Source organism: Mauremys reevesii, linkage group 3, assembly GCF_016161935.1.
Source record: "Mauremys reevesii isolate NIE-2019 linkage group 3, ASM1616193v1, whole genome shotgun sequence".
NCBI lineage: Eukaryota > Metazoa > Chordata > Testudines > Geoemydidae > Mauremys > Mauremys reevesii.
This window is the reverse complement of record NC_052625.1, coordinates 24,676,700-24,703,695: the sequence shown is the minus strand read 5'-3', so window position 1 is coordinate 24,703,695 and position 26,996 is coordinate 24,676,700. Positions and strand designations below refer to the sequence as shown.

The 26,996-nt window shown below is 42.3% G+C and overlaps 1 protein-coding gene across 3 annotated transcripts in view; it reads left to right on the top strand.

Moving 5' to 3' along the window:
• Nucleotides 1-12,066: 12,066 nt before the first annotated feature.
• LOC120400267 (centromere protein F-like) overlaps nucleotides 12,067-26,996 on the top strand; it is a 29,129-nt gene continuing 14,199 nt past the window's right edge. Inside the window, exons 1-5 of one of the 3 annotated variants that reach the window (XM_039528719.1) lie at nucleotides 12,067-12,221; nucleotides 16,754-16,858; nucleotides 18,666-18,773; nucleotides 21,335-21,466; nucleotides 26,528-26,639. In XM_039528719.1, coding sequence (XP_039384653.1) covers nucleotides 12,162-12,221; nucleotides 16,754-16,858; nucleotides 18,666-18,773; nucleotides 21,335-21,466; nucleotides 26,528-26,639 — 517 coding nt within the window. In that variant the 5' untranslated portion in view covers nucleotides 12,067-12,161. Of the gene's footprint in view, nucleotides 12,222-13,485; nucleotides 13,652-16,753; nucleotides 16,859-18,665; nucleotides 18,774-21,334; nucleotides 21,467-26,527; nucleotides 26,640-26,996 lie in introns of those variants that run through there. The other 2 variants (XM_039528720.1, XM_039528722.1) reach the window with 2 other exon arrangements.

Sequence of the window (26,996 nt, the reverse complement as noted above, 5' to 3'; positions counted from 1 at the left end):
CCTTGTCTGTGAAGACAGAGGCAAAAAAAGCATTGAGTACACTAGCTTTCTCCACATCCTCCGTCACTAGGTTCCCTCCCTCATTCAGCAAGGGGCCCACACTTTCCTTGACTTTCTTCCTGTTGCTAACATACCTAAAGAAACCCTTCTTGTTACTCCTAACATCTCCGGCTAGCTGCAACTCCAAGTGTGATTTGGCCTTCCTAATTTCACACCTGCATGCCTGAGCAATACTTTTATACTCCTCCCTGGTTATTTGTCCAATCTTCCACTTCTTGTAAGCTGTTTTTTTGTGTTTAAGACTAGCAAGGATTTCACAGTTAAGCCAAGCTGGTCGCCTGCCATATTTACTTTTCTTCCTACACATCGGGATGGTTTGTTCCTGCAACCTCAATAAAGTTTCTTTAAAATATAGCCAGCTTTCCTCGACTCCTTTCCCCGTCATGTTATTCTCCCAGGGGACCTTGCCCATCAGTTCCCTGAGGGAGTCAAAGTCTGTTTTTCTGAAGTCCAGGGTCTCTGTTCTACTGCTTTCCTTTTTTCCTTGTGTCAGGATCCTGAACTCGACCATCTCATGGTCACTGCCTCCCAGGTTCCCATCCACTATTGCTTCCTCTACTATTTCTTCCCTGTTTGTGAGCAGCAGGTCAAGAAGAGCTTTTCCCCTAGTTGGTTCCTCCAGCACTTTCACCAGGAAATTGTCCCCTACACTTTCCAGAAACTTCCTGGATTGTCTGTGCACCGCTGTATTGCTCTCCCAGCAGATATCAGGGTGATTAAAGTCACCCATGAGAACCAGGGCCTGTGATCTAGCAACTTCTGTTAGTTGCTGGAAGAAAGCCTCGTCCACCTCATCCCCCTGGTCTGGTGGTCTGTAGCAGACTCCCACCACAACATTACCCTTGTTATTCATACTTCTAAATTTAATCCCGAGACTCTCAGGTATTTCTGCAGTTTCATACCAGAGCTCTGAGCAGTCATACTGCTCTCTTACATACAACGCAATTCCCCCACTTTTTCTGTCCTGCCTGTCCTTCCTGAACAGTTTATATCCATCCTTGACAGTACTCCAATCATGTGAGTTATCCCACCAAGTCTCTGTTATTCCAATTACATCATAATTCCCTGACTGTGCCAGGACTTCTAGTTCTCCCTGCTTGTTCCCCAGGCTTCTTGCATTTGTGTATAGGCACTTAAGATAACTCACTGATTGTCCCGCTTTCTCGGTCTGAGACAGGAGTCCTCCCCTCTTGCAGTCTCCTGCTTGTGCTTCCTCCCGGTATCCCACTTCCCCACTTACCTCGGGGCTTTGGTCTCCTTCCCCCGGTGAACCTAGTTTAAAGCCCTCCTCACTAGGTTAGCCAGCCTGCTTGCAAAGATGCTCTTCCCTCTCTTCGTGAGGTGGAGCCCGTCTCTGCCTAGCAATCCTTCTTCTTCGAAGACCATCCCATTGTCAAAGAATCCAAACCCTTCTCTCCGACACCATCTGCATAGCCATTCGTTGATTTCCAGGATTCGACGGTCTCTACCCTGGCCTTTTCCTGCCACAGGGAGGATAGACGAGAACACCACTTGCGCCTCAAACTCCTTTATCCTTCTTCCCAGAGCCATGTACAGTCTGTTTATGTACACACCATCTCTGTGTACATAAACAGACTGCTCCACCTAGCCCCTCTTGCCTAATTCTACAAGGGGAATGAAAAGCAGATAATGCTACCTCTTGGTTGTACCGCTTCCTCTTCTAATATGAGTGAATTAATGAAAAGTCGATAGCTGTGCCCTGTTAAATTGGGGGCACCATAAGTACACCATTGTAATAGGAAAAACAAACACTTACCTAAGGTTCCTTACCCTGCATCGGGCTTGCCTGTGCTCAACTGCTGGGACTGACTGGGCTGCAGTGGAATCTCAAACTGGTCCTGGTTCATGGACATAGCTGGATCCCCCGGTTGCATGTTCTTCATCCTTCACTTCCCCTCCACCTCCTCGTCCTCACTGGTCACACCAGGGGCCTGTGGCTTGGGCTCCTCTGAGTTATCCACAATGGGGTGTGGGGTTGTCATGGCAGATTGACTGTTCGCCTCTCTGGCCTTCTGAGTTTCTTTGCTTTCACATGGCACTGCTGCTAGTCCCTGTCGCCCCTCTTCTTCTGCATCCCCCAGGCAATCTGCTCAGAGGTGTCCACGTTTCTGTGGCTGGTCCGTAGCTGTGCTTGCACAGCCTCTTCTTCCCAGAGGCCCAGGAGAGCCACTATCTCCAGTTTACTCCAAGCTGGAGCACATTCGGCTGGGCAGTTGCACACTGGAATGGAGAAATGCTAGGGAGAGAGTCAAGAAAAAGGCATTTCAAAAAGTTGTGGAACTTTAATGGGGAAGGGGGCGTTCTGGTCTCAGTGGTCCCTGGACAATGGAGTTTGCAGTTGTGACTAGAGCAGTCAGCGTCAGGCACTGTGGGATAGCTGCTGGAGGATTGTTAGGACTGACAAAGGTAATGCAGCACCTATACTTGTGCAGCATTGACCTGGGTTCAACGCCGCTTGGGGAGGTGGTGTTACTGTGTTGCTGTAATGGGGCACTTACATCAGTGGGAGAGACATTTAAGTGTAAACACATGCACAACTAGGTCGACACAAGACAGCTTACATCAGCCTAACTTTTTAGTGTATGCCAGACCTAAGCGCTTATTTTCATTTGGTAGCACAATAGCTTCTCAACAAAGAAAAATCTACCAGGTATATCTGATTTCCTGGCAATTATTTGCAGTGCTTCATAACTAATACACTTTTTTCTCTCTTAATAATCTCAAAAATCTGATAACTTTATTTGCCATTATATCAAAGTATAGTTCTGAAGAAACAGGTCATCCTACAGCTGCGTCAATATATGTAGTAGTTGAATTCATGTTTACATTTGAGTGCTTGCCCATGGTGGCAGAAACAGTGCTTACAAACTCAGCTATTTTGCTTTCCAAAAACTGTAAAACTTGTAAAGAGAAAAGCACAGCAGACACCTAAAATGAAGGTATAATTTTTCTCAGCAGAGAAAGCGAGGCATTCAGAGCGAACGTGTTAATGTTTTGCATGCATAGCAACACATCAATGGAAAGATCTTTAACAAATTGTTTTTGTGTGATCATAAAAATAACATAGTAGGAGGCATCTTTCTGAAATGCTTTCTCAAGTGTGGGACCAGTAGGGTAAAAATTATCCCTGTAGGAGATGGAAGTCACTTGCCTATGTCTACACTAGCACTTTTGTATGTAAAACTTCTGTTGGTCAGGGGTGTGAGGGAAAACACACCCCTGACCAACATAAGTTTTGCTGACAAAACTGCCGATGTGGATTGCGCTGCAGCGGTACAACTGTGCTGCTGTAAGGTCTCTGGTGTAGATAGACACAGCCTAAGGAATCACAATGTCAAATTAGAAGTTATGCTCCAGATAGAAATTGCTAATCATGGTTCCAGAGGCTGGAATGTGATCCAACATTGTAACAGAGTAAAATTCTTTCTAGCCCTGTCTGAATTATTATGAAAGTGAGGAGTAATTTTTAAATCCATAGTCTTTATTGCATTCAACTAATAAAAATCAAAATTTTGAATCCTAAGCCTTTTAAAAATCAGTTGTAGTAATGTTCTCCTTGTGTTTCAGGTTCAGTGATATACACTTTGTATTAAGGAAAAAAGCAGATATAAAATGAGCTGGGTTGTGGAAGAATGGAAAGAAGGCCTTTCCACAAGGGCCCTTCAGAAGATTCAAGACCTTGAAAGTCAACTAGGCAAGCTTAAAAAAGAACGACAGCAAAGACAGTTTCAGCTTGAATCGCTGGAGGCAGCTTTGCAAAAGCAGAAGCAGAAGGTAATAGTCTTAATGCACCATGTAACTTTTAATACAATTTTGTTCTGCCCATATCCATTCAAAGTGCTGCTGCAAAGATTCCCCTGCCTGCCACTTTGACCATGTCACTTCTCTCGGCGCCCCTCCATTCTCTAGTGCAACAAACAAGCTGCTTGTCTTCACTTCCTAGCTCCTTCATGGCCTAGCCCAACGTAGACATCCTTTTTTTCATTCACTATTGAAATGTCAACTCCAGCCTCTGATTGGCCCATAACACATCCATTTGTTAAATTTTTAAACAAGTACCTTTGTGTTTTCTCCCATGCTGACTGTCGACTTATGCTTGGGAAGAGCCCCCTATAACCATCTGCAAAGTCCCCTCATCTTCTTTCAAAGCCCTCCTTACAACTATCCTTTGCTGTGGTGCCTATAAAAAACTTGACAACAGTTAAGCAGTGGTCTCAGTACACAAGCTGCCTATCCTAGTGACCAATGTTGTCTCATTGTTTCCTTGTACGCTCCCTTTTTTTATTGTCTTGTACATAAATTGTAAGCTCTTTGGAGTAGGGATCGTCTTTTTATTCTATTTGTACAGCGCCTAACACAGTGGGGTGCTGGTCCATGACCAGGGCTCCTAGGTGCTACGGTAATAGCAAACAGTCACCTATACTATGCGTCTAGAATGCTGTGCAAAGGTTAATCTTATGAGGCACAATAGAAAAAGTAAAACATTTAAAAAATATCTTTATGTAAATTGTTTTGATAAATTGATTGTATAAGGTGCTTTGTAAAACAAATTATTTCTACAAATGGATATCTGTGAACACTCGTCACTTCACATAAAATATAATTTTTATAAACATTCCGAAATTGTCATGTTGATAATTTGCGCCCAGTTTCTCATATCAGATACTCATTGGTACTTTGTGAAGGATTAGCTCAACTTTTTTTGTACCCAACAACAGGCTCGTGCAGAATTTACACCAACTTATCTATATGAACGTGGTGGTTTTAAAATACTGGAGTACGCTCTGTTGTAATGGCCTATTAAAAATTGCTGCTTTTATTTTCATAGATTCTTAGGCCAGAAGGGACCACTGTGATCATCCGTTCTGATCTTTTATATAAGTCACAGACCCTCCCAGAAATAATTCCTAGAGCAGATCTTTTAGAGAAATTTTGACTTAAACATTTAAAAATATTCTGTACAACAGTAATAATTCCCCACTTATGCATCATCAGCATAGTTTGAACCCCAAACCGTCGTCATTGTAGCACAGACGGTTTATCGCTTGAGCTAAAAGGACTAACTCTTCGGTACAGAGCCTCCAATTTAATCAGGGCTTTAGTCACAAAAAAGCCATAACACCTCGATTTATAGCTGATAAGATTAATATCTGCATAACGTCATTGCTGCCATCAAACAATTGACATGTCAGTAAAATGTAGACTACACACTAACAGTTTTTTGGTGCTAATACTCACTCTGTGAGCAGTGATTGACACCTGTGTAAAGTAGTGAAGGAAAATTACACTAGCCCAATATCCAGGCCTTGCTGTATATTCAGTCTTAAACTGTCACTGGCCTCTTGCTCTGGCAGTACTTTTTTGGGACCATTCTAAGTCCAATATCCCAAACTATCAGGGATAGGAATGTATGCCGTATACCTTGCAAAGCCCAATGCTACATAACGCAACACAGATCATGAGAGAGAGGATCTCAAATAGCATTATTCTGATTCCTATCTTGCATCCCTCCTTCAAATCAGACATGGCTGTTCCAGCTGCTATCTTGAGGAAACACAACTTGAGCATTGATCTGTAACACTAGTCATTCAGGAAATACTGGTTGCTAACACTGACAGATTTGAAGAGAGAGGAGCAAGATGATGATCAGAGTCATATGGCTTTTAAGTTTAGCTCTTCTGATGATGTGCAAGGGCTGTAAGCACTTTACTGGTCTGGATAGGTGCTTTTTGTAACCAATAAAATCAAATTAGGTTGAAAATGAAAAAAATGAAGGAGCAACACTAAAAAGAGAAAACCAGAGCTTGATGGAATTGTGTGATAATCTTGAGAAAACGAAGCAGAAAATTTTACATGATCTTCAATAAAAGAATCACAAGTTAATTATTAAGCAGGACAACTAACTTCAAGCAAGAAACAAATTGAAAGACTAGAACGGAAACTTAAAAGGTGAGACCTTACAGTTCTCCTTTAACGTAAGTGTGGCTGTTATCCCATGTAAGTATTATTTTGCTTAGACATGTAAATGACTCTCAAATTACTGTCTTTGTCCACTTTATCTTACTTTAACTATACTCCATATTTAAATAGATGTTTGAGTTTGTGGCCAAAATTTTCAAACCTGGGTGCCTAAAACAAGGTTCCTGAGTCTCACATTGTTATACTTATAAGAAGCACAAGACATCTTTATAAGGAAGAAGGCATTTATTGAGAATACTAAATTAGCATATGCTTTTCAATCTCTCTCTCTCTCTCACACACACTCACACACACACACACACACAGAGTCCTGCCAGTTGATGTTTCTAGTTACCAGTCCAGAGTCTGGATCAAACTAGTGGCCAGCCAGATTGGTCGCAGATGGGAGCAGGGCTCTGTCAGTCGCGATCTGATGCTCCAGGAGTGTGGCAAGATGAACCCCCAAAGTCTCATGGCCAAGCACCCTATTCTCAGAGTTCTTTTTCTTTGTTGAAGTCTATGGATTTTGCTGTGTCAGTTTGTGACCTGGTTACTTCTTATCTGGTGTATCTTTTGATGTAAACATTCCAATACACCTCCGAGAGGGTCATCCTGTCCTGGTTCCCATTTAATCAGTTGTCCAAGTGGTGAGGGCCTGGGGCTATCAATGATAGGCTGTGAAACTTTGATGATCATTTAAATGGAGCTCCCTGGGACAAAGCAAGGGCTACCATCCAGGCTAAACTAGCTTTTCACCATCTAAATTCTAGGAAAAGCAGCAAAGAGTCTTGTGGCACCTTATAGACTAACAGACATTTTGGAGCATGAGCTTTCGTGGGTGAATATCCACTTCGTCGGATGCACCCATGAAAGCTCATGCACCAAAACGTCTGTTAGTCTATAAGGTGCCACAAGACTCTTTGCTGCTTTTATAGATCCAGATAACACAGCTACCCCTCTGATACTTAAATTCTAGGAGTGATGGTAACTAAGCAACAGAATCTGTGGTCAGGTACTTTCATTAGCTGATGAGGCTGATTGGGAGTCACCTGACAAAGAAGTGGGAGATAATAAAAGAGGGTTTCTGACGAATCCTGGGGAGGGGGGCAAGGAGAGAAAGGACTTAAGGTGACAGGTGACTTAAGGCCATTTCATGTCTTCTGCTCTGCCATTCTGTCTTTGGTCTTCAGATTTTCTGTCAGTAAATTTTGTTACATTGTTGGAAGTGTTTGGGACAGTGTCTGTATCCTCCATTTTTTTGTCAGTGAATGGATGGGTCTCCTTTCTTAGATTTCTGCTTTAATCCAAGTAAGCCAAAATCGTTGGCAAGTGGTCTTTGAAAAAGATCGTTTTTTAAATGGTAATGCTGTTCTGCAGGACAGTTATCTCAATTCAAACACTCACCCTTTGCTTACTGTTTAAATGGGAAGAGTTTTCATTCAAGGCTTAGTTTATGTGCGTGGTCACTTTGTAAAGTTAATTGCAAACCTAAGATGAAGTTTCAGCTTTGGAAGCCTGAAGGGTTTGTTTGTTTGTTTGTTTGGGGTTTTTTTTGGGTGTTGCAGGGGGGGAGGAAGGGGATGGGGCAGGGAGAAGGGTCAGTGACCGAAAAAAGGAAAATTCTCAACTGCCATTGGCTGCCATCTGTTTGTTCGCAGATAGAGTACCAGTGGAATAGGTCCTCATAAAAGAATGACCAGATCATTCATTTCACATGCTAATAATCTGAAATTGATGATTACTGTTCTTCATGTGCAAAATTCCATTGAAGTCTGTGGAAAAGAAACTATAGATTCTGAGCCTCCCCAAACATACACACGTGTATCATGAGAAAAGCAGTTTTGATTTTTAGATAAGTGGTTTTAGTGATGTGAAAAAAGACCCTATATGATATTTACAAAAGGCCCCTTCCAAAAAGGGAGACATGCATTGAATAAGTTAAATGAACACTATTGGGTTAAATTTGGCCCCAAATATAGGTTTCTGATAGCTTTTCTTCAGAAGCAGCTTTTTCAAAACTGAAGACCAAATAGAAATATTTCAATAACGTTTTAGAAAATTCCAGTGGAGGTAGTTCTTATAAACAAAGAGCAGTGATTCTCAAGCTTTGTTACTGGTGACCCCTTTCACATAGCAAGCCCCCCACCCCCATATAAATTAAAAACATTTAAAATATATTTAACACCATTATAAATGCTGGAGGCAAAGCAGGGTTTGTGGTGAAGGCTGACAGCTTGAGACTCCCCCACATCATAGCCTCACGACCCCCTAAGGGGTCGCAACCCCCAGTTTGAGAACCCCTGACAAAGAACCTCTGCAAAATTTGTGGCCTAAACACTGCAGTGTTGTGCCAATGCATAAGAATCAGAAAATGAAGCTAGTAAAAAACAAAGTGAAACTGATCTACAGCCACTATCCAAGTTCAAAAAATAAATATGAATTGTGCCAACCAGACTTTTAAAGGCCTTTCAATTTTTCCAATTTGATAATAGATTTTTAAAATGTTTTTATATTGCTACATATTTAACCTGATAAGCAGTTTTTAAATAGTTTTTTTCTAATTTGCATCTTATCAAGTGTCTAATTAGAATGTGTAGGCTGCTTTAAAGTACTAATACTGTAAGTACAGTGAAACCCCGTTATAACACGATGTTTGGGGTCCAAAAAATTCCATGGCGATAAATGCAGGGTCGTGGTATAGCGGGGTTTCAAGCTGGTCAGTTTAAGTCAGTGGTCCCCAACGCGGTGCATTGATGTGCGCCGCCTAGTGCCTACTGCCCCTAGTGCTTGAGCAGGGGAGAGAAGCCGCGGCCCTGCGCCTGCCGGGGACAGAGAGCACCGGCGCCCACAGCCCTGGAGTTCTCTATCCCCAGCAGGCGTGGGGCCATGGCTTCTGTCCAAATGGATCATTAAATCTGGTCTTTTGTGTACTTTTATCCTATTCTATAAAGATTTCATGGGGGAGACCAGTGTTTCTCAAATTGAGGGTCCTTACTTCTGTGCTGCCTTCAGAGCTGGGCTTCCAGCTAGCAGCTGCCACTCTCCGGCCTCCCAGCTTAAAGGCGGCGCCGTCAACACCAGCAGCACAGTGGTAAGAGTAGCAGCACCGCAACCCCCCACCCCTCCACAGTAACTTTGTGATCCCCCCCCACACACACACAATACCTTTTTGGATCAGGACCCCTACAATTATGACACTGTGACATTTCAGATTTAAATAGCTGAAATCATGACATCTATGGTTTTTAAAAGACTATGACCGTAAAATTGACCAAAATGGACCGTAGGCCCCTACCAATAATATTCCATAGAGGAAGATTGACACCTGGTGGCCAATTGTGACCTTAAAGGGACACTGTCATATAGTTTAATTTTTTCAGCCTAAACTGCCATAAATTCAGGGGAAAGTTACTTGGATTCTAAACTATCGCAGGCTCAATACTTGGGTAAACTCGAGTCAAGGATGAGAGTGCCTTACAATAAATTTGTAGTAATTAAAAATAACAAGTATTAAAAATACGGGAAATTCAAAGTTAAGTTAAACGTAAATTGCAACCCAACATTTATCAATTTGGAAATGTATAATTCAGGCTCTCAAACAACCTCAACTCTGCCTCTTCAGTGACTCTAGCCTCTAATCTTTCTTCCTGGAAAATGTGCCGTTTTCAAGTCCTTCACATAAGAGTTTGCAAGATAAGATCTCCATACTGAACTGGTGTTTTGATCAAGGGCTTTTTGTACTGGCTCCAGGACAATTTGTAAAAGCCAGTGTATTATTGGTTTAATGAACAGACCATGCTATCCCTTTGCAACTTTTTTCCCTTTGAGTGGTTATCCATTTCCACAGTTTGCTGACGGTGTTCAATGGACCCCACTCACCCATGTTCAGAGTCTCATGCACCTTGAGCGTCCTCATATCCTGCACCGAGGGCATAAAAGGGTGGAGCAGGCCAGCCACCACTCAGTTCCTCTCATGCCTCCTGGCTTTGAGATGAACATGGGCAGTGGGCAGTGCTAACAAAATACCTGGCTCTTTTTAAATCTGTGCAGCGTGTAGATAGAGATAGCTAGTTGTTGCCCATTGGCATTTTGGTTTTTTAACCAGAATAGCTATTTCTTTCTGGTGTCAGGATGGCTTCTTTTAAGTCCCCTGGATTTACATACTGCCCATCAAACACGGGCACTATACCCTGTAATCTTTGACATTTTCCAGGAACATTCCCCCAAACAAAATACATATTTGCAAGTCCTTCACTTGCAGGACCTGCAAATCTAGAGAAGCCCTGCTCCTGATGTACTTAATGGGTAAAGCAATGAGAGTAGCTTCAGGCCCTGGATCAGATAACCATCCTGTAAATGCCTTCTCTGCTCCTTAGAGTGCTAGTACTGGGTCCCTCACTTCCTGGGCCTCATCAGCAACATCCTCTTTCAAAATCTGGCATGTTGGACAAGAAGCTTTCTGTGAAAAAGGTACAGGGCACGGAAGAGTCCAGAGATGATTCCAGACTAAGATCTCCTCAAAGAGAAGGATGGAGAACTCCAAGCTTTTATGCAGACCCAACTTATGCTTATCTTATGTCCGGACAAAGTGTCTTTTGGACACATGCTGTGTTCCTACTGACAGTTGTCACAGACTTGCATCTGAACCAAGGCCGGCTCTAGCATTTTTGCCGCCCCAAGCAGCAAAAAATAATAATAAAAAGAAGCCGCATTCGCGATTGGTGGCAGCTCTACCGCCGCTTCTTCTACAGCGGCAATTCAGCAGCAGGTCCTTCGCTCCGAGAGGGAGTGACGGCCCCACTGCCGAATTGCCGCCGAACTGCTGCACGTGCCACCCCTCTTTTCATTGGCTGCCCAGGCACCTGCTTGCTACACTGGTGCCTGGAGCCGGCCCTGATCTTGCCTACTTTTCAAATGTTAGGTTGTCTTTTATTTTGATCTTAACTCTGAATTACCCTGGTTTCTAATGCTTCATTTTGTTTGTTTTTCATAACTGCAGCATTACGAATTTTAAAAAAAACAAAACTTACAGAGAGCTCCCGGTGTTATGCAGAGAACAATGGGGGAGCTAAGAAACAGGGAACATTGTAGTACTTAGAAGTATGATAGGGGTCCCTCAGGTTCTGTGGTTACCAGGAGAACTGGAGGTTCTGGTGAAGCTACAGAACTTTGCAGGCACTCTGAGTTGAGATTAGTGGAGAAACTCTGAGGGGTGCAGGAATGCCTGAGAACATGGGGAAGTTAGTCCAGCTGAATGTTTTGGCCTCTGCCAATTGCTGCAGCTCCACAATTTCCGTGTGTATTGGGTAGAACATTGTAACTCATGCAAGTCATGGATTCCACGATTCTTCATATTTATCTTTAGCTTAACTCTTTTCCCATCCCCTTTCTGCCCCTCCATACACACTTAGACTAAAGAAGTTATGTTGCCGTGGGGAAAGGCACCACCACATACGTCTTCTGTAAGTGTGATGGTTGTCACCTACTCTTTGCAGTCAGGGATTTTATCTATGCATGCAGATTCTGCTGCCTACTTAAGAATGTTAGAAAATTCTGCTGCTTGTTAGAAAATTCTGCTGCTTCCTACATCCTATATACAGGATGCTGAAGATTATACCATCATATGAATGGGGGTTAAGAATTTGCCTCTGCAGAGGTACGGTAATGGCTGTTCTTTGCTGCCTCTGTAAGGACCCCATTGAGAGAAGGTCTTGGCTGGGAGTAGGTTGAGGCCAGGGACAATGAGTCAATCCAGGCTTATTACCATGTTTGTATACAGATGTTCAAGTAATTTAACAATGAGAACTTTTGACCTGTGAATAGGCCCTCTCCACTTCACTGACTGATAGCAAAGTGCAGAGGAAAGATTGATTGGTTGCTACTTCTGATGTCACAATGATGCTACTTATGAATCACCTGAGTTACTGAGCAAATTGCAGAGGAAAGATTGATTGGTTGGTTCTTCTGATGTCACAATGATGCTACTTGTAAATCACCTGAGTTACTGGTATAGCTCTGTCACCATAACCTCTAGATGTGACTGTTGAGAGCTTTAATTATTATAGTCTAGCTTCTTTACATGAGTTTGAAATCCTATTGAATTGCAAATTATATTAGTAACTATGGAATATATGAAGAGTTTGGGGTCTTCTGTCATTGAAATAATCAAAGCCAAGAATAAGGTGAGAGAACAAGCAGTGAATTTGATTAATATTGTGATTTTTTTTTTTAAATTTCTCTGGCAAAGTAAGAAACTATTTTATGCAAAAAATTAATGTAATCTAAAGTGTAACTCTGCTAAACTTGGAAAGTAGATTCATTTATTATACTGTGAAACAGGGATTTTTAGTTCCACTTTAAATGCAAATGTCAACCTGTTGGGTGAAAACCAAATCCACTTCAATTTTGGCTTAAACAATTTATTTTAGCCTTTATTATGTATGTTTTTAGACAATGCTACTATCACGTATGAATTACATAAACATGCAAAAAAAGATAAGGCAAGACAAGGAAGTGCTCAAGTTATCTTTCTTGGGGACAGGGTGACTCTTTTCAAATCTCTGCTATGCTTGTCTATTTTTCCTCTGTCTCTTCTCCACTATTATGTCAATCATCTAATTTTTTTTAATCCTCTGTTCTGTAACTTTGCGCAGACTCAGTAGAGGAAGCTACCTCATCCATGTCTTTATCCATATATATTCTACTCTAACCCCCTAATTAAAAGATTTGCCTGCATAAATCACAATAACTAACTCAGATTAATACGTTTTTTGCTTATCCTGCTAAAACGTACTTATAGCTGTGTAGTTCCCAATGCAGCTATTCCTTGCTGTGACGCTCCCTGGCTGCATGCAGTTGTACTTACATTACAACTGCAATTTTTATTCTTCGTACTCATCTGTTTCTGTGGCCTTGAGTTTGTACTTGTTCGCTGGTTGAATGGGCGGGTCGGGGATGAGGGATTGTACCTGACTTGTACAATTTTGCTGCTTGTTAGAAAATTCTGCTGCTTTCTACATCCTATATACAGGATGCTGAAGGTTATACCATCATGTGAATGGGGGTTAAGAATTTTCCTCTGGAGAGGTACGGTAATGGCTGTTCTTTGCTATCTCTGTGAGGACCCCACTGAGAGAAGGTCTTGGCTGGGAGTAGGTTGAGGCCAGGGACATTGAGTCAATCCATGGTTATTACCATGTTTGTATACAAATGTTCAAGTAATTTAACAATGAGAACTTTTGACCTGTGAATAGGCCCTCTCCACTTCACTGACTGATAGCAAAGTGCAGAGGAAAGATTGATTGGTTGCCACTTCTGATGTCACAATGATGCTACTTATGAATCACCTGAGTTACTGAGCAAATTGCAGAGGAAAGATTGATTGGTTGGTACTTCTGATGTCACAATGTTGCTATTTGTAAATCACCTGAGTTACTGGTATATCTCTGTCACCATAACCTCTAGATGTGACTGTTGAGAGCTTTTCTTATTATAGTCTAGCTTCTTTACATGAGTTTGAAATCCTATTGAATTGCAAATTACATTAGTAACTATGGAATATATGAAGAGTTTGGGGTCTTCTGTCGTTGAAATAATCAAAGCCAAGAATAAGGTGAGAGAACAAGCAGTGAATTTTATTAATATTGTGATTTTTAAAAAAAAACTTGTTAGCTGGTTGAATGGACGGGTGGGGGGATGAGGGATTGTACCTGACTTACTGAAAGCTAACAGCTCTCTTCTATACCCTGCTATCTGCTTGGTCAAGAACTTTATAGATGAGACACAAAAAACAATTTTCTGATTTACAGACTGTTTCAGCAAAATCTGATGATCTCAAGCAGCAGAACTACATATGAAAAGCAAACATTCCTATTTTCTTCCAGAATTGTATATAATAATTTCTCTAACATTACTTAGTACATATTTCACTAACACAATTCATTACACAGTTCTCCAACAAAGCTTAACTATGTATGTGCTTGCTAATGGTGGCTCCATAATTTACAGTAGAGCTTCAGAGTTACAAACACCAGAGTTACAAACTGATCAGTCAACCACACAAATCTCATTTGGAACTGGAAGAACATAATTAGGCAGCAGCAGAGACACATCCCTTCTACCCCACCCCACCCCAGCCCCCGCAAAAAAAGGCAAATACAGTACTGTACTGTGTTAAATTACTAAAAAATGAAGGGAAAGCAGCATTTTTTCTTCTGCATAGTTAAGTTTGAAAGCTATATTAAGAAAATGTTCAGTTGTAAACTTTTGAAAGAACAACCATCATGTTTTGTTCAGAGTTACGAACAACGTCCTTTCCCGAGTTGGTAACTCTGAGGTTCTACTGTATATTTAAGTCCACCATTTCCCTATGCCCTTAAAAGATTTAAATAGCTTTATATGAGCTAAAACATCTCATACTTTTGCTTATGCAGCACCAGCACAGGCAGAAGTTAATAAAGCCTATTAGTAGAACTGTATTGCAGTCTGTGAGGCTGATGCATAAACAAGAAAACAGAACAGTGCTGTCCACTTAGAGTCACAGACCTGCATGATCCAGGACAGATTTTATCTCTATCCTTTGGACCCTCTAAATTCTGGTGGTACCTCTGGATCCCTTCCATGACAGGAAAGAATTCACACACCTTACTGAAGAGTTTTAAAGTGCTCAGAATGCAAGATCTTGGGTCCTTCCAAGACCTCTCTGTTTTGCTGCAGAAGAATCAAGGGGGAAAAGGCCCTCTTGTATTCAGTGCAAGGAAGCCAAGAAATTTCTGTGGCTATAGTACTGATATAATTGAAACATTGAAATAATTTGCATTAGTGGAACAAACGTGTGTTAATCATATAAAATGGATTTGTTTTGCTAGCTAAAACAGATGCCAAACAGGTGTACACTGATAAAAGTAAAGAAATAAAGCCAGTCAAACCCAGCCTTTCATTAAGAGGCAAATCCTTATTTGGCCCCATCTTTCCATATCCATGAAGAGGCCTACACTTTGCTATATGGGATAGGGTGGGCAAGATTTCAGCAGCCTGCACAGCACTTCCTTTCTCTGAAGGAGCTTCCTTGACACTGCATGAAGTGGTTGTTTGGTTTAGTGGGTCAGCCATTGCATTGATATACTGGACAACGTAGCAGGAGAAACATGGAAACTAGTGGATCATCTGCTGCTCTATGACTTTTGGGATTAGTGATTGGTTCTTTTTTCCCCTTTTTCATTTTTTTTTATTTATTTTTTAATACCAGTTACGTGGGTGTGTGCTGTGGGGAAGATCTGCACCTTGAAAACTTTTCCTTTATGGATAAGTTGCTCTGATAGACTGAACAAATAGCAGGCCAGCTCTCTAATGAGGCAGCCAGCAATGCAGTATTGTTATTGCGGTAGAGTGAATAACGATAACAACTATCTAAGAAACACAGATATTTTATATATCCTAAAGCCATTTGAAAGTGTCATAAAAAGACGTTTTAACAGCACCACTGTCTCCTTCTTTGAAAATCATTGGCTTTTCACCCTATTTAACATGGGGAAGTTAGTCCAGCTGAATGTTTTGGCCTCTGCCAATTGTTGCAGCTCCACTATTTCCGTGTGTATTGGGTAGAACATTATAGCTCATGCAAGTCATGGATTCCACGATTCTTCATATTTCTCTTTAGCTTAACTCTTTTCCCATCCCCTTTCTGCCCCTCCATACACACTTAGATTAAAGAAGTTATGTTGCCGTGGGGAAAGGCACCACCACATATGTCTTCTGTAAGTGTGATGGTTGTCACCTACTTTTTGCTGTCAGGGATTTTATCTATGCATGCAGATTCTGCTGCCTACTTAAGAATGTTAGAAAATGCTGCTGCTTGTTAGAAAATTCTGCTGCTTCCTACATCCTATATACAGGATGCTGAAGATTATACCATCATATGAATGGGGGTTAAGAATTTGCCTCTGGAGAAGTACGGTAATGGTGGTTCTTTGCTACCTCTGTGAGGACCCCATTGAGAGAAGGTCTTGGCTGGGAGTAGGTTGAGGCCAGGGACAATGAGTCAATCCAGGGTTATTACCATGTTTGTATACAGATGTTCAAGTAATTTAACAATGAGAACTTTTGACCTGTGAATAGCCCCTCTCCACTTCACTGACTGATAGCAAAGTGCAGAGGAAAGATTGATTGGTTGCTGCTTCTGATGTCACAATGATGCTACTTGTAAATTACCTGAGTTACTGGCATAGCTCTGTCACCATAACCTCTAGATGTGACTGTTGAGAGCGTTTCTTATTATAGTCTAGCTTCTTTACATGAGTTTGAAATCTGATTGAATTGCAGATTATATTAGTAAATATGTTCAAAATAGTTCAGTAATTTTTTTCTGATCAATCAATGTGCCGATTCTCTGTAAATTTAAAGTTGCATTGAATTTATCTCCTGTGCCTAAACACTTATTAAAACTTTAGCGCACACTTGTCTTCTAGCCAAGTGTAATCTGTTCTCAATTTGGTATGGGATACCTGTGTGAGTGTTCACTAAGTCATGGAACACTGTAAGCAGTTTTGGGGCAGAGACCATGACTTCCTCGTATGTATGTCATTTTTTTTTTTTTTTAAACAGTGCCTACTAAAGTGGGATTTCAATCCTGATTGTGGGGGCGGGATTGCTATTGTAGTACAAATAATAAATATTACCCTTGCATCATTGTGATTTATGATTAAACTTTGTATAGCATGAAATGTTGGAGCAAAACATGGACGACCTACTGAGTCATCAGAGACAATTTGTCGAAAATAATTGTCGGTCCTTAGAACAGAAAATAAAAGAAAAGGAAAAGGTAAGACGAGACCCATTTTTTCACAAGTTTAAAGTTGCCTCCAGACTGCTATTACCAGAGTGAACAAGTTGTTCATTGAATATTTGTCCATGTAGAAGAAAAAACGCTGATGATTCCATATTTGATGTGTGCGCGCCCACATGCACACTGTCAGCATTTTTTCCCCGTAATGGTACCCCTAGGGCCAGCTTTGGCAACCTCTGGAGCCCTGTGCTTATGCGCCGGTACATGGGGCCCTGCTGGTCCCACACCCTCTCAGTTCCTTGAATAGATCTGTATTTGTTAGTGAAACAATTTACTGGCCTACCACGAATTAAGTTGACTAAAGCCATGTTCCCTAGCTGTTGATAATAGTAGTCTGGTGGTTATAACTTGGTAAGAGGAAGTGAATCCGTATTTCTTCAAGGTAGGCTGGGCAGACAGGCTACCAATTTGTTCACCTCTAATTTATAGTTCGATGACAAAAATAAAATCAGAAAAAACTTTGAACATTTTGCTAATAATTTGCTCACTTCTTCCTGAGTTTGACCCTCCCCGCCTGCATTCTTCTGCTCCTGGCAGGCCAAGCCAGGGTAGGAGTGGGTCTTTGGAAAGGGTCTGAGGGCAGATAGGCTGAATATAATAAGGGGGTGGGGAGACATAAAGATTTGGGGAAATGGATCACTGGGATCCAAGAGGATGGGGACTTCATAGGATGGGTCTCTGGCTGGCAATGAGAGTGGGAACAGGCTGTGGGGGTGCTTGAGGACATGGGATGGAGCAGGTGTCTTGATGGAGGATAGGAGGGTGCTTAGGAGAAAGCAGAGGGGAAGCACTAGCACTTCACTATCTTCTCCAGCTGACAAACCTACTATGATTTGTTAGAGGGGAGTCCTGCAGCTGCTGCCAAGAGAAGTTTGGCAGAGAGGTTTGTTGCCAGGAGACGCCACTAGTGCTTTCCCTCCCTATCTTCCTCCGCTTTCTGCTTCCCCACTCAGCCCTCTCTTTTCCTTACCAACCCCAACACCCCCTACTAAAAGTCCTGTGCCCCTCATAGCCCTATTCCCCCATATAAATCCCCTCTCAAATTCATGTAGAGCCCCAACCATAAGGACCGTGGGGCTGGAAAGAAGCCTCAAAAACGAATTATACCCAGATGGATATCTACTTTGCATCTCCTAATGATTGCAGGAGATGGGCTAGATTCCTAAGGATCTTAGGAGGTGTGCATTAGTGAAGTTCTGCTCCCCCAGACCTGAGGCGGGAGGAGTCAATGCCCCTCTACCAAACTTCTGTTGCTGCCCAGTCATGTGTTGTCAAATTGAAAATAACTAAGGCATTTTCCTCATGAAAAACATTTTGACAGCAATAAGCTAAACATGTAATCATAGCAAAGAAGGGAATTCCCCGCACCCCAAAGGATCATGATTATTGGGGATTAGTCTGGTTGCTTAGTTGTAATGCTCAATGTTGTTATGGAGATCTACTTTTGAATCGATATATAAGCTTCATTCCATTATTTGCTAGCATTTTTTTGATCCACCTGTATTGATGTAGCAGATGAAGTAGGCTACTCTGATTGGCCAAAGTGAGTCATGGCCATTAGTGGCCATAACAGAATTTATGCTTTACTTAAAAATGGTTTTTAAACTCTTTTTGCTTCTGTCAGAGAGTGCTTTAGTGTAATTAGTAACTTTTTAAAGAGGCGATTTACAGTCCCTCCCCCGTGTTTTCCAGTGTTAATAGTTATAGTAACTTGACAAGAAACATGTAACAGGAGTGTGTTTCTCTCTCCTACCCCTCCCCCCCCAATCTTCTACATTTCTAGGAAGTGTTTCATCAGCTACATGACTTACTGAGAGGGGATCTGCTGCGCGACCAGATAAACCAGGACTTGCAGCAAGCCAACGACGCTCTACGAGCAGAACTCGACAAAGTAGGATTTTTAATATCTGAACTATTCAAATGGATGTGGTGATGCTTAGTTTTTATTGTATGTAAAATTTAACTGTCCTCTTTATTGTGTTTGAAGATCTATACATGACTAATATTTAAGTGCAACTAAATACATCACAGGTCAGAGCAAGCTGCAGTATGTTCCTGTCACAGGGTGAGCTGGGGCACAGCTGCACCTTTTGTCAGGTTTAGCCCATCTCCCTGTATGATGGGAATAAATACAAGGGTCATGTGACAGAAGCATGCATCTAAACTGGGCCTGCTGGCAGGTAAAAGGGCAGCCTGTGGTCATTCAAGAGAGAGAGACACCCCCCCCTCCGCCCCAAAAGTTCAGAGAGAGACTCTCTCTCGTTAGTGCCCAGGCAGAGAGCCTGTGAAGAGGACAGGTGACAATTTTCCAGAACTCCAAGGCAGAAGCCTTTTGGGGGAAGAGAATTACAAGGAACTGGAAACTATGCAGAGATAAGCCTCCATTGATGGACTTGCAGGATGCAGAAGTCCCAGCTAGGAGAGGGGTGGGACTACAAGGATGGGCCTGCTCTGATCAAGACCTGGAAAAACTTGAGGCATTATATGCAGAAAAGAATAACTGAGGCTGGTAAGGGTATGTTTGAGTCTTGTGTTATGATAATAAACCAACCTGCAAGAGAGCACTACTGTAAAATCACCACATGTGATATCTGGTTTGATGCAAGATTAAAGGTAAACTGAGGTAGCAGATGGGCCCAAAGGCAATCTGGGGGTAATGCCCTACAACCGTTCCCTTTAGCCTTGTTCTGATATGAGCACTGCTTCTTTTCTATCCACACTATCTAATAGAAAACTGCTTTTTTATTTATGATAGACATGGTCTACACTGACTTCATACAGAGGTTCTAAATTTGTCCACGATAGCTGTCCGGCATAGCTATGTGTCATCCTAGCTGTGTGAGCACATTAATCAAACCTTTTCTACAGAGGTGGTTAGTATTTTCTCTACACATACTCTTCTTTCCAGGTTTACTCTTGAAACACTCGCTTCATACTCAAACTTGGACATCTATAGGTTTTTATCCAGAAAAGCCTACTCCTTTCTAGAATGGAACTAGGTTATTTCATTCTCATTTTTTACTTCCTTTTTAATTTGGAGTACTATAGAGCTATTATGACGGATATAAAACAGGTTAAAAAGGTTGAAAACCAGTTAGAATTTGGTGGTGGTACAGTTATGATCTTGTTAACTTTCTGGTTTAGATAGCGACATAACAGGGGTCGGCAGCCTTTCAGAAGTGGTGTGCCGAGTCTTCATTTATTCACTCTAATTTAAGGTTTTGCGTGCCAGTAATACAATTTAATGTTTTTAGAAGGTCTCTTTCTATAAGTCTATAATATATAACTAAACTATTGTTGTATGTAAAGTAAAAAAGGTTTTTAAAATGTTTAAGAAGCTTCATTTAAAATTAAATTAAAATGCAGAGGCCTCTGGACCAGTGGCCAGGACCCAGGCAGTGTGAGTGCCACTGAAAATCAGCTCGTGTGCCGTCTGTGGCACGCATGCCATAGGTTGCCTATCCTTGCGATATAAAGTCAGGTGATAAATTTAAGATAAAGGATAGCACGACACTAATTTCTCTTACCCCTGAAGAATGTGGTTATGGAGACAGAGGTGCAAGCTGAATGTCTTTGTTGGTCCATAAATATGGGGAATTAAGATGTACAAATACTGTTTTTTCACAACATGTAACCTATTCCTTGAGTATATAGTAAGTGGAAAAGGAAGAGTAATTTGTCAATCTCTTAGTATTTGGATTGTACCGAATTGAGTCTAGTTTGGTATTGATCCTTTCTGTTTGTTGGCTGTTCAATGTCATATCTGGTGATAGCTGATCGTCAGTCCAACACCTAAATGTTACCTCTCAAATGAGCAGCTGAGGACTGAGTGGGAATGGGGAAGGATCTTCTAAACCCAATAGGTGCTCGCTTTGACAAAATATGTTATGTTAAAAAAATTGAAAGCAAGTGTTAAATCTGCTGCCCTTATGATTGAGCTTGAAAGAAAGCACTGGTTAGGATTCCCAGTGATTACCAGACTGTACTATGACTATTGCTTAAATTATGAATATATTTATACATTACAACTATATACTTGAAAATGTGCCTGAAAATATTTTTCATAACCTTTCCCAGTCTTGAGTTAAAGATTTGTGTTACCTTAACTTGTTCTGGTTTTGGTATGATACAGAATCTAGAACCCAGGACTGGACAGTGAAAGGAGCATGGATTTTTCAGATATTTGGGCTATTTTTAATTGCACTTTTTTAAAGCCATCATGCTGAGTTTCAAGGTTTAGGGCCAAATTCTGCTCTTAGTTATACAACATAGAAGTCAACAGTTACTCCAAACTTCTCTTTCTGTAGGAGGAAGCAGAATGTAGCTTATTATTTTGGCTTTGTTTTCTAAGGTATCTTTGGAGCTCATCATTTAAAGGGACATCAGGAATTTTTAATTTTTTAAAATAGATTCAATATAACTACAAATAAAATGTGATGTGTTTCCTCATAGGCAATAGCAGTGAAACACCGTTTGGAAAACAACTCCAGTGAGCTTAACACAGAAGCTGTGCAGAGCAGAACAGGCTTTACTAGCAAACCAGTCAAAGGAACTGGAATAATTAATAATTTAAACTGGAAATCGGTAAGAACTGGTGCCATTTATGCCTTACTGACTCCCAGGGGAACTCTGCAAGCTCTGTGTTGGAGAATAGTATATTTCCACCAGAAGTTGTGTTTCAATACTGTCTTATTCTGGCTGTCCTTTTTTGGAGCATCTTAAAAGACTGTGACAAAGTTCCTCCTCTGCCTTGGTGGGTCCTGCACTTATTGGCGGATTTGCTCACCTCAGATATTCAGGGCAGCCCTCAGTTTGGCCAGTTTTATGTCTCAAACCTGCCATTCACTCAGCTAACCACATCACTTGCCAGCATTGGGAAAAGGAAGGAGAACAATCCCCACAGTCTCTGCTGACCCACCTAGTGGGCCAGGGAGACAGGCCAGGGATCTTCGCCTCTGGTGGGACCCACAGTCCAAGTCAACTCCTCTTATATCCAGTAGGAGGGAGGGGAATGAGGGGAACCCAGGCCCTCCCTCTACTCTGGGTTTCAGCCCAGGGCCCTGTGGATCGCAGCTGTCTACAGTGTTACATGTAACACCTGTGTGACAGCTACAACTCCCTGGGCTACTTCCCCATAGCCTCCTCCCAACATCTTCTTTATCCTCACTATAGGACCTTCCTCGTGATGCCAGATAGCGTTTGTACTCCTCAGTTCTCCAGCCGCAGGCCCTCTCACTCTCAGCACCTTGCGCACCCTTCACTGACTGAAGTGAGGTCCTTTTTAAACCAGGTGTCCTAATTAGCCTGCCTGCCTTCATTGGTTCCAGCAAATTCCTGATTTTTCTGGAACTGCCCCTGTTATCTTACCCAGGGAAAAGGGACCTGCTTAATCGGGGGCTAATATATTTGCCTTCTCTCACTCTCCTGTAGCGGGCCCCTACCCCATGGACCCAACCGGCCTCCGTGCCCCTTCACCATAAGCCGTCTGCACAACTTAAAGCCGGTTCATTTCCAGATCACGCCAAGGAAACATCTATACGCGCTCGTGCTCCACACTCTGCACTTCCTCACCTTCGCGTCCCACCCTGACACAAAGTGGAGGGACCTCCTGCCACCTCCAGAGGGCGAGGAGCCCCGGTGGGCCAGCCTATACTCCACCCTGCTCCCAAGGCCCGCTGGGGATGTCAGTTGGTCGCTTCTTCACAGGGCTCTGAGCACGAGCATGTAATTGGTGCAGTTCACCCCCATCCTGGACACCTGCCCTTTCTGCTGCGTGAGGGAGACTCTGGTGCACGTTTACCTGGAGTACGCCAAGCTGCAGCCTCTATTCTGTCTCCTCACAGATATCCCGTTGCATTTCTGGCTGCACTTTTCCCCTCATTTCCTTATTTATGCACTGCCTATCGGTGGCCTCACAAAGTCACGGGACCTCCTGGTCAACCTCCTCCTGGCCCTGGCTAAAATGGCCATCGATAAAGCCAGGGGGAGGATGTTGGCCGATGGAGTCTCCTGTAACTATGGGGCCTCTTTCCGGTCCTCCATCCATTAATGCAACTGGGCAGAAATCCTCTGGGAGGCATCCACTGACTCCCTTGATGCCTTCGAGTAGCAGTGGGTGCTGTCCGGGGTTCTCTGCTCAGTGTCCCCATCAGGTTCCCTTCCTTTGAGCCTTTGACAGCACGTCTGGCCTTGTTATTTCATTAGTTGTCCCCTGAAACCACTTGCTTTGCAGGTCCAGTGGATCCCCCCTTAAGGCTGGGGGGATCTTTTAGCAGTGGGCTCCCCACTTCCTGGATCCCAATAGGATCACTCTCCTGTAGCCCTCTGGCCCGACCCTGTCACAAGACCTATAGCTGTGATACAAGATAAGGCCCCGATCTTGCAGTTTTTGCAATTGATTCCATGTGGACTGACCCCAGGCCAAAAATTGGTTGTATGGTCAGGGTTTAAAAAAATGATTTTGCACCAGCATACTACAGATAGGGTTACAGTTCATATGGAATTATTTGTTTAATCTAATTATGTAGTATGGTTCAAGAGACTCTTTGTTTAGTCCTAAAAAATAGAATATATTAAATATCTGAGTTCATTTGGAACTTCTAGAATCATTAGCTGCTTCCTAAGTATAAGTGTATTTTGCCTAATTCTAAGATTTCATGGAGGAGTGGGTACTTTTTTGGTCACACAATCAGTTTAAAGCAAGAGAAAATCCCCCAAATGATTTGTACATTTTAACTTTTTCAAGCACTATAGACCAGCATTATCAACAAAATTCTATCTATGAAGCCAGATCCTGCTCTGGCATATATCAGCATAGCTCCATTGAAATCAGTAAAGTTATTCCAATTTACACAAAAATGATCTGGCTGTAACTTTGGATTTTTAAAAAACCTTGATTGTAGATTAAAAGATTTTTCCTTTACTTTGGTATTAGAAGGAAAATGAAAGGGAAGAGAACTCAGAATAGTCATAGAAGCAACATCCGCGATTGGGTTTTTTTAAAGTTCTTCTATTGTGCCAATTGCTGTTGTATCTGAATGCTTTCCAGAGTTAAGAATAATTAAGATGACTAGCATCTGTTATTTGAGGTTTCTATTTCTCCCATATCCCCCAGAGCAGTGGTTTTCAACCTGTGGTGCACAGACCTCTGGGAGTTTGCAGACTGTCTAAGGGGTTCTCGACAGGTTGTCGTTACAACGGAACAGTGGTTTTCAAGCCGTGGCCTGTGGGGGTCCACAGAACATGTCTAAGATTTCCAAAGAGGTCTGCACCTCCATTTGAAATTTTCTAGGGTCTGCAAATGGAAAAAAGGTTGAAAACCACTGTCCCAGAGGGCAAAGTGTGGGGGGGGAGGCGGGCGCGGGGAGTGTAAATACGAAAAATGGTGATGTTAGTTGTCATTCTAAGTTTTTGCAGGAGTGAATTTCATAGTATTGGGCCAGCTCCTGAAAAAGCCTTGTCTGCTGCATCTGCTAGTTTTACTTCTGATGTGTAGACAGTTGTTCCTGAGGAACACAGCTACTGAAGTCTGAGAGAGTAAGATGGTATATTGGGCCCATTTCCTTTACAGCTTTGAAAATAAAGACCGAGATTTGATTCAGTGTTCTGTTGGGGAATCAGCGGAGTGAGTGAAACATAGGACTGATGTACTCAAGTGAACCTGTATTACTGAGGAGGTGTGCTGCTGTGTTCTGTAACTCTTGCAGATTTTGCAGGGCAGAAGCATTCAAGTCTAAATACATTGGATTGCGATGATTCAAGCAAGAGTTAATGATGGCCTATGTGATTGAGGCCAAATTGTAAATACAAATGAGGGGATGTAGCCTTACCAGATTAAGGTAGGAGAATGCATTTCTTGTAAATAGTTTTGTGAACGTCCTGCATCAGAGCATGGGATTTTTTTTTGCAGCTATGTTAGGTTGTTGGTTCCAGCTTTTTGTTGAATGCTTCTTAATCAGAGCCACTTGTGCTGAGTCACAGCAAGAGGGCTGGGCGTTTCAGCCATTTAAACCCCTTGAATTTTGTTGATATTTTGAACACAGGAAGCTGAGAATTCATACAGCTTTGAAACATTTGTCATACATCAGCATTGTCTGAAAATGTTGTCTCTTGACACCTGTGTCTTTTAGAATGATTGATAGCAGAGTGTGTGTGTGTGTGTGTGTGTGTTTGTTTCGGTATAGCAGTTGGCCAGCTTCGACTTTGGCGGTGCACTGTGGGAAACTATATCCCCAGTTCCCCGCTCCCCTGCCCTGGGATGACACAGAGTGGCTGCGAAACTTCAGGATGCGTGGCACACTTCCTTGAACCAAGGATGCGAGCAGCCCTGACTGTGCAGAAGCGTGGCCATAGCCTCTCTGGAAACTTGCCACGCCAGACAGCCCGGTCCAGTAGCGAACCACTTTGCGTGGGCAAAATCTATCTGGGGATTGCTTTCATGTCAGTAGCCGCCCACGCAATCGAACTGCTCTGCTCAAGGTAGTGACTGTCGAATCCAGTCCATCAGGCCATCATAGCATGGGATGGATTCGTCCCATTCTGCGGTGGGGGGGGGGGGGGGACTCACATCCACATCTGGCACCAGCCCACCAGGCCAGCAGTACATTAACGAAAGGGGCTACTTTCAATGGTGCTGCAAGCTGTGGTGGACCATAGGAGGTTTTACCAACATCAACACGCAACGGGTGCGGGCAAGGTTCGTGGCGACGCGTGTTAGATAGTTTGGACTAGGAGGTTGCGAGACAAAAGGAAAATAACTAGAAGCCTCAACGGTTTTAGTTATGTTCTTGGGTGACTTGTTTAAATAGCTGAAAATACAGACTTGCTGTGTCGGCAAGGTTTTAATTTGTTTTCCATCCAGACCCTCCCTTTTCTTGAATTTGGCTTCTGCGCACTAGTGCCCATCTGCTCGTAGTAAGTAGATGAAGAAATGATGGCTTGCTTCCAGTAGAGTCCCACCAGTGCCATGCCATCTGTTACCCAGCAATGCAGGAGTTGGGTGGAAGGAGTTAGTTTCTTAGAAATAACTTATTTCAGTTCCCAGGTAGGACATAGTTGTATGGGGTATTTTAACTTTTCTTAAAATATTTGGAAAAAAAAGATGCTTAGAAAATGTACTATCCCGAGCCCCCAGGTATTTCTGACTAATAATACTTTACATCTAATGCTATCTTGCTAACAAGAGCAACTTCATATATTTGACTCATCCACACTGAGAGATGGGTGGTCTGAGAACAGGAGCTAGAACTGGAAAGTTCTCCTGTGTTCTGATACTGACTCCCCTCTGTGGCTTTGGGCAAGTCACTTAACTTCACTGACGCTCAGTTTTTGTGGGCTGGATTCTATCCTGTGTCAAGATCTGCTATGGGCAGGCACCAGAGAACTGGTTGCAGCTCCCTGGTTCCATATCCTGAGCCACCTAAGTACTGCTGTGATCTGTGCCAGCTGGGAGACGTCCCAAAAGGATTGTCTGCCCTCTGAGGACTGCCAAGAGTGCTGTTTGTGTTCCTAACTCATGTATATGTTTAGAAACCAAAGTTCAACTTTCCAGAGTCTTCATGGGACTCAGATGGGTAGTATACCACATCACACTACTCTCAGTTTATTGACTTAATCAACTGTTTTGTAACTAATGTTTTGTTGTAGGAAATGGAGGAAAAAAACCTTCTTCGCTGCCAGTCTGATCAAAATCTCAAGAAATCGAAAACAGCTAAACAGTTTCTGAAGGAGACCCAGAATTATGCGGAAGAGATTAAAAGTGAGATACACATTTCTACCTATTTAAATCCTGTTACAAACTATTACTTCAGTGTGGAGGTTCTTTAAACCTCATTATCAATGGTGATTTGAAGAATACCCAAGAAAAAAAAGTTCCCATTGTGTGATATAGTTAAATTAACTTTCAGCTAATACACGCAATTCTCTTTCCAAACTGAGATGGGACTTCTTTATACAAATATATAGTACTAACTCATAAAATTATATGGTTTTAAAGCAATTTAAAATGAGGAATAAATATGTCCCAAACAGAAATATATGGTCAGCACATTAAATACTACAATGTGCTCCTGTGTTTTAAAATCCCAAGCAAACAAATATACCTCAAACTATTATC